General features: G+C 40.1%; 1 protein-coding gene across 4 annotated transcripts in view; it reads left to right on the top strand.

The window, feature by feature from the left end:
* NCOA7 (nuclear receptor coactivator 7) overlaps positions 1-17504 on the top strand; it is a 164314-nt gene that overhangs the window by 24582 nt on the left and 122228 nt on the right. For 3 of the 4 annotated variants that reach the window (XM_070376291.1, XM_070376292.1, XM_070376289.1), the window contains exon 2: positions 2254-2364. The exons of the other annotated variant lie outside the window; for it this stretch is intronic. In XM_070376291.1, coding sequence (XP_070232392.1) covers positions 2315-2364 — 50 coding nt within the window. In that variant the 5' untranslated portion in view covers positions 2254-2314. The remainder of the gene's footprint in view (positions 1-2253; positions 2365-17504) is intronic. 4 annotated transcript variants of the gene reach the window in all.

The raw sequence follows: 17504 nt of genomic DNA, 5'->3' as shown, positions 1-17504 counted from the left end.
TCTTATCTGTGGTATCACAGTCTATCCAGCCCCTGAGGCAGAAACTTGGAAGGCGTTCATCATTCCTTCCTGTCCCATGTTGTCTTCATGGAGTGCGTCACCAAATTTGGACTCATTTGCCTCCTTAATATGTCTTGAACTCATGCCTCCTCTTTCTGTGTAAGTACTGTTGGCCTAAGTGTGGGCCCTCTCTCAACTAGTTAGACTGTGATATCTTCTTTAAAAAAATCATGTATTATTATCATCTTTAGAATTTATTTATGGCTGTGCTGGGTCTTCATTGCTGTGTGTGGGCTTTCTCTAGTTGAAGCAAGCAGGGGCTACTCTTCATGGCTGCGTGCGGGCTTCTTACTGAGGTGGCTACTCTTGTTGCAAAGCATAGGTTCTAGGGTGCTCAGGCTTCAACAGTCGTGACGCACGGGCTTAGTTGCCCTATAGCAAGTGGAATCTTCCCAGACCAGGGATCAATCCTGTGTCCCCTGCCTTGGCAGGCAGATTCTTAACCACTGGACTGCTAGGGAAGTCCACTGTGATATCTTCGAGCAGAGTCTGTTCACCCTCTTGTCAGCCCTCTGAAGTCCATCCTCTGTAACCTGTGGGTATTACACGCCCTCCCTCCCTGTGGCGATGTCTGTCAGGAGGGCGGCTGTGGGGTCAGCCTGAGCCCTTCGTGACATGGTGCTGGCAGAGGTGCCGGGAAGGGGAGGCAGCACAGGGTGGGCAGCGAGGATAAAGTTCCAACTCTTCGCATGACACGAAAGGTCTTCACGACCCTGATCCTGTCCATGTCTTCATCCTCAGCTCCCACCACTCTCCTGCTTCACATTTGATCCTGGAGCAGCAGAGAGAGACTGTGTCTCCACGTCCCTTTTGTTCAGCCAGACCTGCTTGCCGTGTTCTTTAACTAGGAACCCATGCTCATCCTTCAGATCTTGGTGTGTGTGGGGCCTGCTGTAGGGTGGAAGGCTCAGTGTTCTTCCTCTAGGCTCTGTGCTTTCTCCACAGCTGTGTGTATCCCACAGAGCTGAAACCCTAAGTGTCTCCCTTGCAAGACAGTGAACACCATTAGGGCAAGTCTCATGTCTTAGGCGACTTCCCTGGTGGCTCAGACGGTAAAGAATCTGCCTGCAGTGCAGGAGACCTGGGTTCGATTCCTGGGTCAAGAAGACTCCCCTGGAGAAGGAAATGGCAAACCACTCCAGTATTCTTGTCTGAAGAATCCCATGGATGGAGGAACCTGGTGGGCTACAGTCCATGGGGTCGCAAAGAATTGGACACAACTGAGTGAGTTTCACTCATTCATTTGACTCATTTATCACAGTACCTTCCCTGCAATAGGGATTGCGAAATAAATTATTTATGGAGTTGATATAAATTAGTAAATAATTTTGATTGATGAAATTTTTTTTTTTACTTTGAGACTCATTCGGGGTGAAAAGGCAAGATTTTAGGAAAGGCGAATGCTATGCAGAAAATTTAGATTAGTGTACCAGGCAGTAAGTAGACTTTAGGAATTTTTCAGCAGGGGGATGGCATAATGAGAGTGGTATTTAAGGAAGACTGATCTGGAGGCAACCTCTTATTATAGGTTTTAACCAGGTTACTCCTGCGAAGCAGAGGTGAGAGTTGCATGGGTGAGACAGTGAGGTAGAGGCAACCATATAAAACCTTTCTGAGGGATAGCTTCCCGAGGCTTTGTGCTTTCATTTCCACATTCACTCGAGTGAGATGTATTGATACTTGCTGGCATGTTTCCAAAATAGAACACTGATGTTATTTTTACTTTTAAAGGAAGAACATTCTTGTAAAACACCCAAGTGATCTGTTTTTTTTTCATCATTGTGGATGAGACATAGTCATCATTAATGGCTTGAAAATAGTGATTATGAATTCAAAGATTTTTTAAAAAATTAGCTTCTGCATAGCCAGCCTAAAATCTTCCAAAGTCAGCAATTTTTGCTTTAGCACACTTTGAAATAATTGTTAATTATGAGAAAAATACTTCAATTTATTTTTTCAGCTACTTTTCATTTTGTTTTAACACCTCCATTCTAATTATAGTGTCCTGCCCCCACTTCCTGCAGGGGCACTTGTATTTCATGTATGACTCATGTGACTGTACTCACTGGTTAAAGTTTAGCTTCCATTTGTTGGGGCCATGTAGCTCTATTTTGCTTCTTTCTTCATATTGGCCATTAATGAACTTCTTAATTTACAGTCACTCTGTTTTGTTTGTTTTTTTTTTTTAACCAGGGTTATGACTCATTGATTAAAAAGGAATTTTGCAAATACTTTGCACTTTTGATCGCATATTATGGATACCAAGGAAGAGAAGAAGGAACGGAAACAAAGTTATTTTGCTCGGTAAGCATTTGTTTGGCAAATTTATACCAGTATTGAAAAATGTTTGAGGGGACTTTGTCCTTAAGTATTAAGGACATTTGGCTTTTTTTTTTTTATGACTGTTTCTAAAGAGAGCACGTAACCAGGAACAATTAGATGGACTTTGTTTCATCTTTTTCTTATTTTTACTAGAGAAATAACATATGGTTCTTCTCTTTCTATCTTTGACAATTCTCTCAGGCCAGTGCTGCTCAGAGAGTCTAGCCGTCTGTATGCATCGCGTTGCAGACTGCTCAGAATCCTGTGTTTAGCAAGCTGCATTGAATTTTAAATCCTAAGTACTTAGTTCCTATTGCTCTTTAGCTTCATTGGTTGAGCTATAACTAAAAACCTATGTCATATTTAAAGTTTATTACCTTGTGGGGTGTTTATTACTAAAAAGTATGTTTGTAGGTAAATGGAATGGATGAAATTATATCATTGTAGTCCCTGTCATTTTTAAAGCTTGAACTCATCCAGCGTATACACATATGTTGGTATCTGAATGGAAACAATCTGCTGTATGATTGGTCACTATTGATAGATTGAGACATCTGTGTGGCAGCCAGTCACTGTTCATAATAACATGAAGGGTACACTAGAACGTTCATAAACCATTCTGATGGTTGGACTGTTTTCAAGCTCAGAGTGAGAACATGGCTTTAAAATGATGATTATAATCTCCTAAACTGAAATATTTCTTAACCAATTCAGCTTCATCACATCCCCAACTCCAGCGTGCTTGTTGAAGATGCATTTCCTGTTTTCCAAACAAATGTCTTGGAAACTGAAAGCCAAACTTTTTGTTGATATTTTTATGTCTGGATAGATTGTTAATGGGAAAATGAAGGGAATGAGCATTTACGGAACTACTCTGTGCCAAGTACTTTACTTACTGTTTTATGTAGCTTCACAATAGAAGTATGAAATAGGTTTTACCCGTTTATTAATGAGGTAACTCAGAAAATAAGTATTTTGTCCATTTCATGTAGTGTTAGAGTCAGTATTCAAATATAGGTTTATATTCAAGGGACATATTTCAGTTAGTAATACTAAACCATGAATAAGAATTTTCGGAAAGCAAGAATTAACCTACCAATTTTAGTGAATTGTTTTCCACTGTTAGGACCCCAGAGAGTATCAGGGTTATTTAGGGAAGAAAGAACCATAGAAAGATAGGACACTTAGAATAAACACAACAATATAGTGATTTTTTAAATGTTTGAGATAATTTTAGATTCACATGTAGCTCTAAAAAATAATAGAATGATATCTTATACCCTTCATTCAGTTTCCCGCCGTACATGACTATTGTGTGATAAATGTCACAACTAGGAAATTGACATTGATACAATCTTCTAACCTTATTCAGATTTCACAAAGGTTTACAAGCATTCATTTGTGTATGGGTGCGTGTGCATGTTTTAGTCCTGTTCGGTTTTATTACATGTAGATTTGTGCGGCCACCATCACAATCAAGATACAGAACAGTTCCGTCAAGAAGATTTCGTGTGCTACCCTTTGGAAGCCATATTCACCTTCTTCCTTCTGCCCATCACTCCTGACAACCACTGCTGTTCTCCATCTCTATAATTTGTCATTTCAAAAATATTATCTGAATGGACTCATACAGTAGCTAACCTTCTGAGATTGTTTTCTTTTCACACAGTTCAATCCCCTTGATATCTTAGTCTATTTGTACTGCTGTAACAAAATACCACAGACTGAATGGCTTATAAACAGCAAAAATTGTTTCTCACAGTTCGGGAGGCTGGAAGTCCAAGATCAGGGAGCCATCATGTCTGTCTTCTCACTGTGATTTCCATGTGGTAAGAGGCAAGGAGCTTTCTCAGGCTTCTTGTATAAGGACACCAGTTCATGAGAGTTCTGCCGTCATGACCTGGTCACATCCAGAAGGCCTTTATCCCCTAATAAATACCATCACATTGGGCATTAGGTTTCAACATATGAATTTTGGGGATACACAAACATTCAGATCACAGCACTTGAGATCTGCCCAAGATGTTGCTTGTATTATGTAATAATTGTATTATGTAAAAATTATGTAATAATTTTTCCTTTTTATTGCTGAGTAGTATTGGGGTTGTTTCTAGTTTGGAACTATTACAAATAAAGCTAGGATCATTTGTGTAAAAAAAATTCTTTTTGTGAGTATCAGTTTTAATGTATTTGAAATGAATGCTCAGTGGAGTGGCTGAGTCAAATGATAAGTACATTTAATTTTATAAGAAATTATCATACTCCTTTTTCAGAGTGGCTATACCATTTTCCATTCCTTCCTATCTGCAGTGTATAAATGATCCAGTTTCTTGGCATCCTCATCAGCATTTGGTATTCTCACTCTTTTTTTATTTGAACCATTCTGAGAGGTATATAGTGATAGCTCATTGTGATTTTAATTTGTGTTTCTTTAATGACTAATGAGATACAATGTCTTTTCATGTGTTTTTTAGCCGTCTGTCCATCTTCAGCACAATGTCTTTTCCTCTCTTTTGTCTATATTCTAACTGGATTGTTTTCTTATTGTTTAGTGCTGCGAGTTCTTTATACTTTCTAGATACTAGTCCTTTGATAAATAGTTTGCCAGTATTTTCTTTCAGTGTGTGGCTTTTCCTTTCAGCTTCTTAACAGAGCCTTTTGCAAAGCAGAAGTTGTCAATTTTAACTTTAATGATTCAATTTACTAGGTTTTCCTTTTATGGATTGTGCTTTTGGCATTAAGTCTAACAAGTCTTTGCTCAGTCCTGGGTCCTGAAGATTTTCTTTCATTTTTTTTCCAAACATTTTATAGTATTATGTTTCATACTTAAGTTGGCTATCCATCTTGAGTTAATTTTTATGTAAGATGTTACTTTAGGTCAAGATTCTTTTTTTCCTTTTGCCTAGGGATGCTGTAAATAGTGATTCCACAAGCTGTAGCGCCTTCTCAGGCTGCATGCAAACTGATATCAACAGTAAAGGTGGCTGTGGTTCATGAACAACCTGCTCAGGGTCAACAGTGTGTTGTTCCTAAGATGCAGGGGGAGGGGAGCCCCTTAAACTGAGAATTTCTGGAAGAACAGCCTAGTATTTTTCAACTCAGAAATGCAAAAGTTAATTGTCACTCTTGTCTTGACCTCTTGTGGAGAGTATTCTAACAGTGGAAAAGAAAAACATTCAAAAATGGGGTGTGATCCTAGAGGCATAGAAATAACAGAACAAGGCCAACAGTCAGTGGTACTATTAAATAGTAAATCACTGTGATGAGTTATTAGGAAATGAAAGAGGGAACAGTTTAAACTGTTTCAACCTGCATTTTAGCTATTATGATGCTGTTGTAGTCCTAAATGGCCAAGCTTTAAAAGCAAACAGCAAATAAACAAGCAGAACCCTGAAAACTTTATTATCAGAAAAGAGGCAGCCAGAATCAGAAATCTTTTCAACTGCCTCTGACAAACCGTAGAATTCCGCAAAGTGAAATTACCAACAGGATCTGCTTGAAAGCAAGTTTCTGACCACCTAAGGCAGTTTGCTCCAGCGTATGTATTTACAGGTGCTCCAAGCAAGATCTCTAGGGACGATCAGAAAGTCAGGCCAAGGGTACAGCCGCAGTGATGTGACCACACCACTTTACACAAACGTCTACTAGTGAAAGTGAAGTCGCTCAGTCATGTCCGATTCTTAGCGACCCCGTGGACTGTAGCCTACCAGGTTCCTCCACCCTTGGGGTTTTCCAGGCAAAGAGTGCTGGGGTGGGTTGCCTGGAGTGCCTTCTCCACTGCTAGTGTGCAGAGGAGAGCAAAAGCAAGATCTGCCCTGATTTCTGCCTGCTACCACAATATGTATCAGAAGTCCTAAAACTTGCTTTTAAACTCTTGTCCCCATCCCTTTACCCTTCTGAGTAATTAAATAGTCTCTGTTTTTTGGTACACTATTTTACCTTGTGATTTCATAAACATTGTTTGATTGTATTTAGTCAGTAATCCTTTACCCACCCCCTTTGTTTATGGTTCTCTTTCTTTCTGAAATTAACATCAAAGCAAAGTTAAATTTAAAAGACCCCATTTTAATAGTTTAGGGTTGAAACTAGTTACTTGAGGATCACCCAATCCTTCCTTTTCTTTATCTTGAAATATGCTGCATAGCTCTAAATGGAGGAGAAAGCAATGGCACCCCACTCCAGTACTCTTGCCTGGAAATTCCCATGGATGGAGGAGCCTGGTAGGCTGCAGTCCATGGGGTCGCTAAGAGTCGGACACGACTGAGCGACTTCACTTTCACTTTTTACTTTCATGCATTGGAGAAGGAAATGGCAACCCACTCCAGTATTCTTGCCTGGAGAATCCCAGTGACAGAGGAGCCTGGTGGGCTGCCGTCTATGAGGTCGCACAGAGTCGGACATGACTGAAGCGACTTAGCAGCAGCAGCAGCTCTAAATGGAAGCATGAATCAGCATCACTACTCGATAAATGTGTTCTGGATGAGCCCCAAGGAGCTTTCAGAATCTCCCGGCTCTGGTGCACTTGGTTTCTCAGCCTCTTCAGTATTTTGTTCTAATTTTTTATTCATGATCACATGATTCATGAGACATTTTCCCACACTTTTGCAAATAATTTGTATATACACAAGTCATATATTATATATGTGAGTATTCTGTGATGGTCGATAAGTCTTGAAATCAAACGAAAAACTGCATTATTAAAGGAAATTATACTTTCTGTACTATCTCCAGGGTGATCATTATTCCTTATGGACTCTGCTCCCTCTTTCTTCCTCTCATGGTTAGAAGGCAGGTATTTTGTATTTTTTTTTTCCCAATCATGCCACAGAGCTCCCTTCTTTCACACTCATTTTGACATTATTTGGCCCTTGCAGAATTTAGTGTCCTTTCAGTGACTTTTGTGTAGGCTCCTTTTGTGCTCTTTGTGTATGTGGTTCATCCCCAGATATGATTTGACTGCTGTGGAAATTTAGACTCAAAGGGTTTGAATAGCTTCAGTGAGATTACATAGCAGGCAGGTGAGGCAGTGTTTGAGCCTGATTTTGTCCTTAACCGGGCTGCCCAGGGCTGTGTGGCAGCTTGGTGGCAGAATGGCACCCACAGAACACAGGTACCTGACCTGCTGCCACTCACATTATGGGCTGAGTAGATTTCTGTGGGCAGTCCTGGCAGCTTAACATTAATTTATGCCACTGTAAATTAATATGCAGAAATACATTGTGGATTCTAAAAATCTGCATTATAAGTGAACTTTTTGAAAAACAACTTGTTTATAACTTGAAGACATCCCATAATCCATGTCTTATTTATTTTCTGCTGTGTGCTCAGTCACTCAGTCAAGTCCAACTCTGGCGACCCCATGAACTGTAGCCCACCAGGCTCCTCTGTTCATGGGATTAATCCAGGGAAGAATACTGGAGTGGGTTGCCATGCCCTCCTCTAGGGGATCTTCCAAACCCAGGGATTGAACCTGTGTCTCTTGTGTCTCCTGCATTGTCAGGTGGGATCAAGCACCACCTGGGATCTACTTTATCCATCTGTATAATACAGTTAATGTCAGAGTATTAACCCACCAAGGCAATATGGAACATACAGTCTGTATACCCAACCTGTGAAAGCCAGGTGTGTGCATTACAGTGATCCCGTTTATACCCTAGGATTGCACCGTGTCTAAAAAAAGTAGTTGAGCATAATAGGAATGAATGCAGTGCTACATTTGGACAGACGATCTCAGCTTGCCTTCCTGGTCAAGTTCAGAGTCTAAGATTCAGTGGAAGGCGTCACCTGGGTGGGTCTGGCTGGTTGACCTGCAGCACTGCTGACGACCCAGGGAGTGCTCCCTGCTCCCACAGAAGCACTCTTTGAACCTTAGGAAAGAGCCGTCTCTCTGTGGTACAGCCGGACTAAGAATGCGTATACCACATGGGTGGGGTGGGGTGACGCGAACTCTTGCCCTTCCTTTAATTAACAGTCTCTAGGTTGTTTTTTCCTGCTGGCCATTAGAGAAGAACCTTAGTATGTCCCAGATTTGAGGGACAACCTTATTATTACCAGGTGTTGGATTCAGATATTATCATATTGCAGGCCTTACTTGAGCTAGGGTATGAAAAGCGAACAGATCCACTTTAAGTGCTTGGTATGTGTTAACTCTAAACCTTCTGAATATTTGGTTACTGTCTTTTCAGTTTTACTGTGCCTACTGATTCTAATAGAAGTTAATACTAATAGCATTGTGGTGCTTTATAAAGTGCTTTCAGGTGCGTTCCTCACTTCACTCTTACCATGATTGTATGAGTAGATAGAAATGCAGATGATGAAGCAATCATTTGAAGGTTAAATAACTTGCCTCCAATCACTGAGCCTTTAAATGGATGGTCTGGACCCTGTATCCCAGTCTGCTTCATCTGTATCTCTGATTGTTTTTCTTCATTCTGTGTTGTTTCAGTTTAAATTGCATTAAGTGTTCATTTTTACATTGTCTGAGAGGGGATTAGAACATATTAGAACATACTGTGATAAGTAGGAAAAGTTGTATATAGATTTGAAAGTAGGATATCCTCTTTGACTTCACTGGAAACTGTATCTGATTTCAGATTCTAAGAACCATCCTAGAGGGCTGCTGGGGACACATGCTGTAGTGATCCATAGCCCTATGCAAGAACACTCCCGTGTGTGATGTTCTTAGCTCCTATTTGTGTTTATGTGTTTACAGTCTTTCTCCCCCTAGATGGACCATCTGGAGGGAAGGGACTCAGCAGTAGTTCCTTCTTCCTTCCTTATGCCTTCTTAAATATTGGTTGACGTATGTTGTTCAGTTGCTCAGTTGTGTCCAGCTCTGCAACCCCATGGACTGCAACACTCCAGGTCTCCCTGTCCTTTGCCATCTCCCCGAGCTTGCTCAAACTCATGTCCATTGAGTCAGTGACATGTTAAGTATTTTTTGACCCATCAACAGACTGAGAATATTCATTTAAAACAGCTTCTTTAATGTAGGATACAAATGGTTTGTGTGTCTTAATTTTTTATCACCTTACATTTTTCAGTATTCAGAATTTTACTAACCTTAAAAAATTAAGAATCCTTCCAAATCATTTCCTGTGAAAAAGCTGCATCTGCCTTATTTGAAAATATTCCTAATTACCAGTTAAATTCTTGTGTGAGCTGTAGTGTTGTTTAAGGCTCATGTTTCCTACTTTCTTGATTTGAATTCAGAGCAAGTGGCTCTTAAGGGAATATTTACATATTGCTTGTCATTCATTACTGGGAAAAACAGCCATGGTTGAGTTTGATCTGCTAATGCTTTCAGGAAATCATTAACTTTTTTTTTCAAAGATTAAAAAAAAGGCATATAAACATTTAGCTAGTAGCAGACTCGAGCTTTTGCTTCATTTTAAAGAACAGGCAGAATGACTTGATTTAATTGAAGAATACTGCTTTTCAAGCTGTAGGTTACCAACCTGTTGGGCATCATGAAATCAGTTTAGTAGATAGGAACCAGCATTGTTTTAATGGAATGGAATAGAAAAGATCAGTTAGGACTGAGCTAGACTGAATAGAAAATAATCAGTGTGTGTTGTATGTAGTTATAATAAATATTATTTCATGAAAATCTTGTTTTAAATATTTATAAGGATGTTTATATTGAATCTCAATATAAATATTTTTTTTTATTGTGTACAATATTGAACAATGACTCATTGATTTAGAAAATTCTTCAGTGGTTGGTATACTGGCAGTGAAGTTATTTTTCCTCCCCGAAAAACAAATTTCTTTGATCTAACACACATTAAGCGATTGTTCAAAGACAGCTGTACATAAAATGCTTGTGATGATATAAATGTGCTTTCCCACTGCAGTGTAATGGTTCTAACCAATTTGGGCTTCCCTGGTGGCTCAGCTGGTAAAGAATCTGCCTGTAATGCGGGAGACCTGGGTTCTATCCTTGGGTTGGGAGGATCTCCTGGAGAAGGGAACGGCTACCCACTCCAGTATACTGGCCTGGAGAACTCCATAGACTATTCCATGAGGTCGCAAAGAGTCGGACATGACTGAGCGACTTTCCCTTTCACTGTCACTTTCAAAGAGAGCTGTACATAAAATGCTTGTGATGATATAAATGTGCTTTCCCGCAGTGCAGTGTAATGGGTCTAACCAATTTTAAGGATAAGTGACAAGCTTGTCCCTGTTTAACCTGAAATTCCCTTGCTGTCCCAGGGATTGTCCCAGATTCTGGAGTGAGACCCAAGGAAACTGAAATTCAGCAAAACTACCTGATGAAACTAAGCTTATGCAGCTTCTGCTCTGGGGCCTCCTGTGGGTTATTTCCTCTCTGTAAGACTACTAGCTGTGGGGTTGTATAGTTTTCTTTTCTCTTAAATGAGAGTAATAATAGTAGTTACCTATTTTTTAAGATTGTTGAGAGGATTGACTGAATTAAAATACATGAAGTCTTTGGAATAAGCTCTATTGAAAAATAAGCACAAATGAATTTTAATATAAATCTATACTGCCTAAGTAAGGAATACATGAATAAATGAAAGATTGAGAAAGAGAAAGAATAAATATAATATATAGGCATGAATTTTGTGTACATTTCAGGGAGTTTATCTATCCCTTGAAACTTGTCCAGGCTCTAGTCATGGGTCTCAGTGAAAGACCCAAGACAGGACTCCAAGATACAGAAAGACCAAAGCACGTGAAAAGTAAATGATTTAAGCTGCCCCCCTTCTTGCCTGTTGGTGCTGACAGTCAAGAAAGACTTCAGCTGAACTGACTCCTGGGTTTGGACTTAAACTTGTCACTACTGGCTCCAGAGACTTTTGTCACATGCATTTGAAACCTTTCCTTGCTGTTGGTCTGGGAATTGGTGCAGGACAGGGAAGCCTGGTGTGCTGCAGTCCATGGGGTCGCAAAGAGTCGGACATGACTGAGTGACTGAACAACAACAAGTTGTTGTTGGTATGACAACTCTTCCACAAGAGAAAATTGAGTTCTGAACTAGAAAATGCTTTGTGCTCGCAGCTCAGGAAGTTCACCACTTTTGCTTGTAATCCAGCTGTCATTGATTTTGGTAGAAGTTTTCCTTTCTTTCCCCCCTCAAATTCCTGTCTGCAAATTTCTACAGTCTTCACCCCCTCTAACTCATAAGTCAGATGCTGATTGCATACCCTCCCACACACCCTCCCAGGTTAGTCTCTCTGAGGCCCACTTCAGATATGTCACTTCCCAATCCCCAGTCTTCTCTTGAATTTGAGGTTCTGAACAAAATGGCTCATTCCTATCTTTCTGTCTGAATCTCTTATTTTGATTTTCTGTACATTTCTTACTCTTTGCCTCCTCAGGCCTCTGCTTTCATTGTGCAAAGAACTGCTCTTTATGATCCACTTTTTATTTACAGTGACGTCAAACCCATCACTCTGGCAACCCCATCTTTAATTATCTCCTTGAGGCCTTTCCTGTTTCATCTAATCCTTCACCACCACCCACACACATAACTAGATGTGCCCTCCCTTGCTCCTTGACCCAAGGCATTGCTAGGCTTCTTAATCCCTTCTCTTGGGGCTCTGAACACCATTCGTCTTTGGATACACCCAGTAGCACTCTCATCTTCTCTGCCTTATTTGCTTGTGTTATTTATTGTCAGTTCTTTTTCATTTTTGTATTCCTCACAGGGTGTAGGTTCATGTCCTACTCCTAACAGTCATTCACTGTGAATGATGACCAACATGTACTACAGAACAGAGACCGATTTGTGTACTCATCTAGTCTCATAATTGCTCTGTTAGTATCGTAATTACAGTCAAAGATGCTGAACTGTATCACAGATGTTATGTAATTGACCCAGGGTCACCTAATGATGAGATAGCAGATCTGGGACACAGCCCAGGTATGCCTGACCTCACAGACTATGTTCTTAATTATTACATTGCATTCTTCATTAAACTACGTTGAATTGAGTTTTATAGAACCTTATCAGTTACCCATATAAAGATAAGTAGGACTCACTGATCTAAATGATACAGTAATTAATTAAAACTGATGTTTTCTGCTTTCCACTGTAAAGGAATTACTAGGAACTTTGGAACGAGCTAGGAAATCTCTGTGCTTTCAAGGAAACTTTGCAAGTCCCTACATACCGATGAAAAAGTCAGCAATCTCCTGAACTTCCTCTATATTTGGGGCGTATAGCAAGGATTCCCCTATGATTTCTCTTGATTCAGAGTTGGCAGCCCTCACAGGTGAAAGTCTCCCAGCTTGGTTACTTTTGTTGTAGAGGCAGTGACCTGGTGCTTGTGCCACAGGACATGTACGTGTTCATACATTTTTTTCAAAAACTTTTAAAATTAATTACTTTATTTCTCTTTTGGCTGTGCTGGGTCTCCGTTGCTGGGTGGGCTTTCTCTAGTTGTAGTGAGCAGAGGCTTCTCTCCAGTTGCAGTGGCTTCCCTCGTTGCAGACCTTGGGCTCTAGGGCACATGAGCTTAACAGCTGGGGCTCCTGGGCTCCAGAGCACAGGCTCAGAAGTTGTGGCTCGTGGGCTTAGTTGCTTTGCAGCAGGTGGGATCTTCCCGGACCAGGGATCATCAACCCTTGTCTCCTGCATTAGCAGGCAGATTCTTTACCACTGAGCCAGCAGGAATGCCCCTGTTCATGCATTTTTACTTCCCTCTCCCTTCATGTACCATTTTAAATAAAGTTTGCATGAGCAAAATGGTTAATGTCCCATTTTTTTTTCTGTACCCATTTTTGTGTTATACCAGCGAACATGAGCTGGGCCTGCCTACTTGTTTTAGCTTTTTGCTTCTCACATGTAAATGAAAACAGTATTGAAAAGGATAATGGGCCAGGTTTAAAGAGACTGAGCAAGACATAAGGTGGCCTATGGTTTGCAAATGTGACTCGGCACCAAATAAAGCAGACAGATGAGTCAGCACCATGGAGCCTGAATCAGAGTGTCCCAGGGATGAGAAAGGAAGATGCTAGTTGAATTGGGGAACCTCCTGGATCTCTTCCCAAAGCAAGACCTGGTCTAGCACCTGCTGAGGCAGAAGGTGGTGGCAAGCATGAAGGAGGGCTTTTCTTAATGGTTCTGTTACTAGACCCGTGCAGTTGATTTCACTTGAACCGTGTAAAGGTGACTTTGAGGTGGGTATATCATGTACTAAAATGAGAAATGTAGCTTTCTAGTTTTGAAATAGGGTTTCTTTAGGTATGAACTGAGAGTGTGATGTGCATATAGAGGAACCAGAAAACGAGGCTATGGATTGCATCAAAATTTAAAAGTAGTATTTATCAATGTACTTATGGAATACTTGACAAACTAGATAGCCAAAATATGAACCTGGGAACATAGGAAACAGTTAATTAGAGGCCAGTTATTCATGCTTAAAATATTCTTTGCTATACTTAGAAAAACAACCATGAACCCTAATTCTATTTCTAAATCACTCTACGGCATTTAAATACAGTTTATACACACATGTCCAAGAGCACATCTGTTGTATAAAGAGGACTAGTTTCAAAATGGATTGATCCTGCTTTTGAGTAGGTGGCATGATTTGAATCCAATTTCTGTCGTGGATGCTTTAAGTTGTTAATCTTTCCATTAATTTTTCCTGTGCATGTGAGAATGTTACTGTTGATTATGACAACCTTGGTGCGTGTTCTTCACCATTTGAAGAGGTTTTGGTTTAGAAGTTGTGTAATGTATAATTTAAAGCAGGTGAATTTTGATATTTCAGGTTAATTTTGTTAGCACAGCAGAAAGCTGAACAGTAATTTGGTTATTTCATTTTCAGAAGGTAATTGAAGCAGATGCTGGTGAGGTCATTGGGGAATGAGCCATCTCCATTTCAATGGCTCCATCATTTTTTTTAAGTGGGAGGTATTTCCTTTTACTTTGCTAAATCAACTGCTTTCACTAGATAATGAGAGAAATTTAATTTCTTTTAACCATAAATCTGAGCTTCTATAATCAGGATTTCAAGATATTTTTCTTTTATAAGAGTAGATGTGTTTTAAATGGAAAAGTCTGCAATATGTACACATTAGGTATATGAAGACATAATTTTTCTGAGAGTATATGGATTTTTAAAATAAAAGAATTAGTTATAAACATACATATTTACCTTTAAGTGCAATTTGCACTGTCTTAACAGGTCATTGAAAACTTAAAATTATAAAGCTGGTTGAGTTATAAACCTAATCTATGTAATCTTCTTCCTGTTTATTTTTAACACATAGGAAAATCTTTGTCTACTTTGAATTTGGTTTCCATATTATCTGAGTAGTTCTTTCACCTAATCAAAAGTAGACTTTATTTGTTGTTGCTGTTGTTCTGTCGCTCAGTCGTGTTCAACTCTTTGCAACCCCATGGACTGCAGCACGCCAGGCTTTTCTGTCCTTCACTATCTCCCGGAGTTTGCTCAAACTCATGTCCATTGAGTCAGTGATGCCATCCAACCATCTCCTCCTCTGTTGCTCCCATTTCTTCCTGCCCTCAATCTTTCCCAGCATCAGGGTCTTTTCCAGTGAGTCAGCTCTTTGTATCAGGTGGCCAAAGTATTGGAGCTTCAGCTTTAGCATGAGTCCTTCCAATGAATATTCAGGGTTGATTTTGTGTAGGATTGACTGGTTTGATCTCCTTGCTGTCCAGGGGATTCTCAAGAGTCTTCTCCAGCACCACAGTTCAAAAGCATCAATTTCTTGGTGCTCAGCCTTCCTTACAATCCAACTGTTAACATTCATACATGACTACTGGAAAAACCATAGCTTTGACTAAACAGATCTTTGTTGGCAACGTAATGTCTCTGATTTTTAATATACAGTCTAGATTTGTCATAGTTTTTCTTCCAAGGAGCAAATGTCTTTTAAATTTGTGGCCATCCACAGAGATTTTGGAGTTCAAGAAAATAAAATTTGTCACTGTTTCCTTTTTCCCCATCTATTTATCATAAAGTGATGGGAACCAATGCCATGATCTTAGTTTTTTGAATGTTAAGTTTTAAGCCAGGTTTTTCACTCTCCTCTTTCACCCTCATCAAGAGGCTCTTTAGTTCCTCTTCACCTTCTGCCATAAGGGTGGTGTCATCTGCGTATCTGAGGTTATTGATATTTCTCCCCGCAGTCTGAACTCCAGCTTGTGCTTCATCCAGCCTGGCATTTCTCATGATGTGCTCTGCATATAAATTAGATAATCAGGGTGATAGTATACAGCCTTGACATACTCCTCTCCCAATTTTGAACCAAGTCGTTATTCCATGTCCAGTTCTAACTGTTGCTTCTTATCCTGCGTATAGGCTTCTTAGGAAGCAGGTAAGGTGGTCTGATATTCTCATCTCTTTAAGAATTTTTCATTGTTTGTTATGATCCACACAGTCGAAGGCTTTAGCATAGTCCACGAAGCAGGAGCAGATTGTTTCTGGAATTCCCTTGCTTTTTATGTAATCCCTCAGATGTTGGCAATTTAATCTCTGATTCCTCTGCCTTTTCTAAACCCAGCTTGTACATCTGGAAGTTCTTGGTTCACGTACTGCTGAGGCCTAGCTTGAAGGATTTTGAACATAATCTTGCTAACATGTGAAATGAGTGCAGTGAGTTCAAACAGTAGTTTGAATATTATTTGGCATTGCCTTTCTTTGAGATTGGAATGAAAACTGACATTTTCCAATCCTGTGGCCACTGCTGAGTTTTCCAAATGTGCTGGCATATTGAGTGCAGCACTTTCACAGCATCATCTTTTAGGATTTGAAATAGGTCAGCTGGATTTCCATCATGTCCACTGGCTTTGTTAGAAATGTGTATTCTCGCCACTGCTTCTTAATCTCTTCTGCTTCTGTCAGATTCAGGGCATTAGTTCTGGTAGACAAGTACCTGAAGAACTGTGGATAGAAGTTCATAACATTGTACGCAAGCTGGAGACCAAAATTATCCCCTAGAAAAGGAAATGCAAGAAGGCAAAGTGGTTGTCTGAGGCGGACTTACAAATAGGTGAAAAAAGAAGAGAAGCAAAAGGCAAAAGAGAAAGGAAAAGATATACCCAACTGAATGCAGAGTTCCAGAGAATAGGAAGGAGAGATAAGAAAGCCTTCTTACATGAACAATGCAAAGAAATAGAGGAAAACAACAGAGTGAGAAAGACTAGAGGTCTCTTTAAGAAAATTAGAGATACCAAGAGAACATCGCCTGCAAAGATGGGCACAACTTGGATAATAGCTGGTAAATTTATTTTTCCTGCATTCAGAAATCTAATGAGTGTCTCCATGGCTTTCTTTTTTTAAAAAATAATTTTATTCATTTATTTAGTTAGTTTCATTCTTTCTCGGTACACAGCTTTTCTCTAGTTTCCATGCACAGGCTTTTAATTGCAGTGGCTTCTCCTGCTGTTGGAGCCTGGGGCTCTAGGCAAGCAGCTTCAATAGTTGGGGTATGGTGGACTCAGTAGCTGTGGCTCCTGGGGCCTAGAGCACAGGCTCAACAGTTTTGGCCCAGAGGCTTAATTCCTCCAAGCATGTGGGATCCTGCTGGACCAGGACTAGAACCCATGTCTCCTGCATCGCCAGGCAGATTCTTTACCACTGAACCACCAGGGAAGCCCCTCCATGACTTTCTTTTAGTGCACAATTTCATAACAACTGAATAGGTTTGAGATGTAGAAGCACCAGGTTATATAGTAACTTGGTAATGTTCTGGAGACTTGAAAGAAGTGATTGAGAGTTATCTTGATATCTCATTTTCTTCCTCCATTCCTCCTCTTGACACAGGCACCATTACTAACTTCAGAAACATAAAATCTTTTAGTTGAAATACAGAGGTCATCTGGGCTACCACACCATGGCTGGAAACTCCACTCCACCCAACAAATTGGCCTTTTCCAGCCTGGATTTGAGCTTTCCCAGTCACAGGCATGTCCCAGGGACTCCTAAGGATGTTTCTTGCTTAAAAAGCTCTTGTTAGTTGACAGTTGCTTTTAAGTTTTTAGTTAAAATGTATTTCCTTTCAGATGGTAGAGGAAACGCTTTCAGTTTTTCACCACTGAGATGAATATTTGCCGTGGGTTTGTCATGTGTGTCGTGTGTGCTCAGTTGCGTCTGACTCTTCGCGACCCCACGGACCATAGCCCG

Source organism: Bos mutus, chromosome 9 (assembly GCF_027580195.1).
Source record: "Bos mutus isolate GX-2022 chromosome 9, NWIPB_WYAK_1.1, whole genome shotgun sequence".
NCBI lineage: Eukaryota > Metazoa > Chordata > Mammalia > Artiodactyla > Bovidae > Bos > Bos mutus.
Note: the sequence above shows the minus strand (reverse complement) of the source record. Positions and strands in the feature narration are given on the sequence as shown.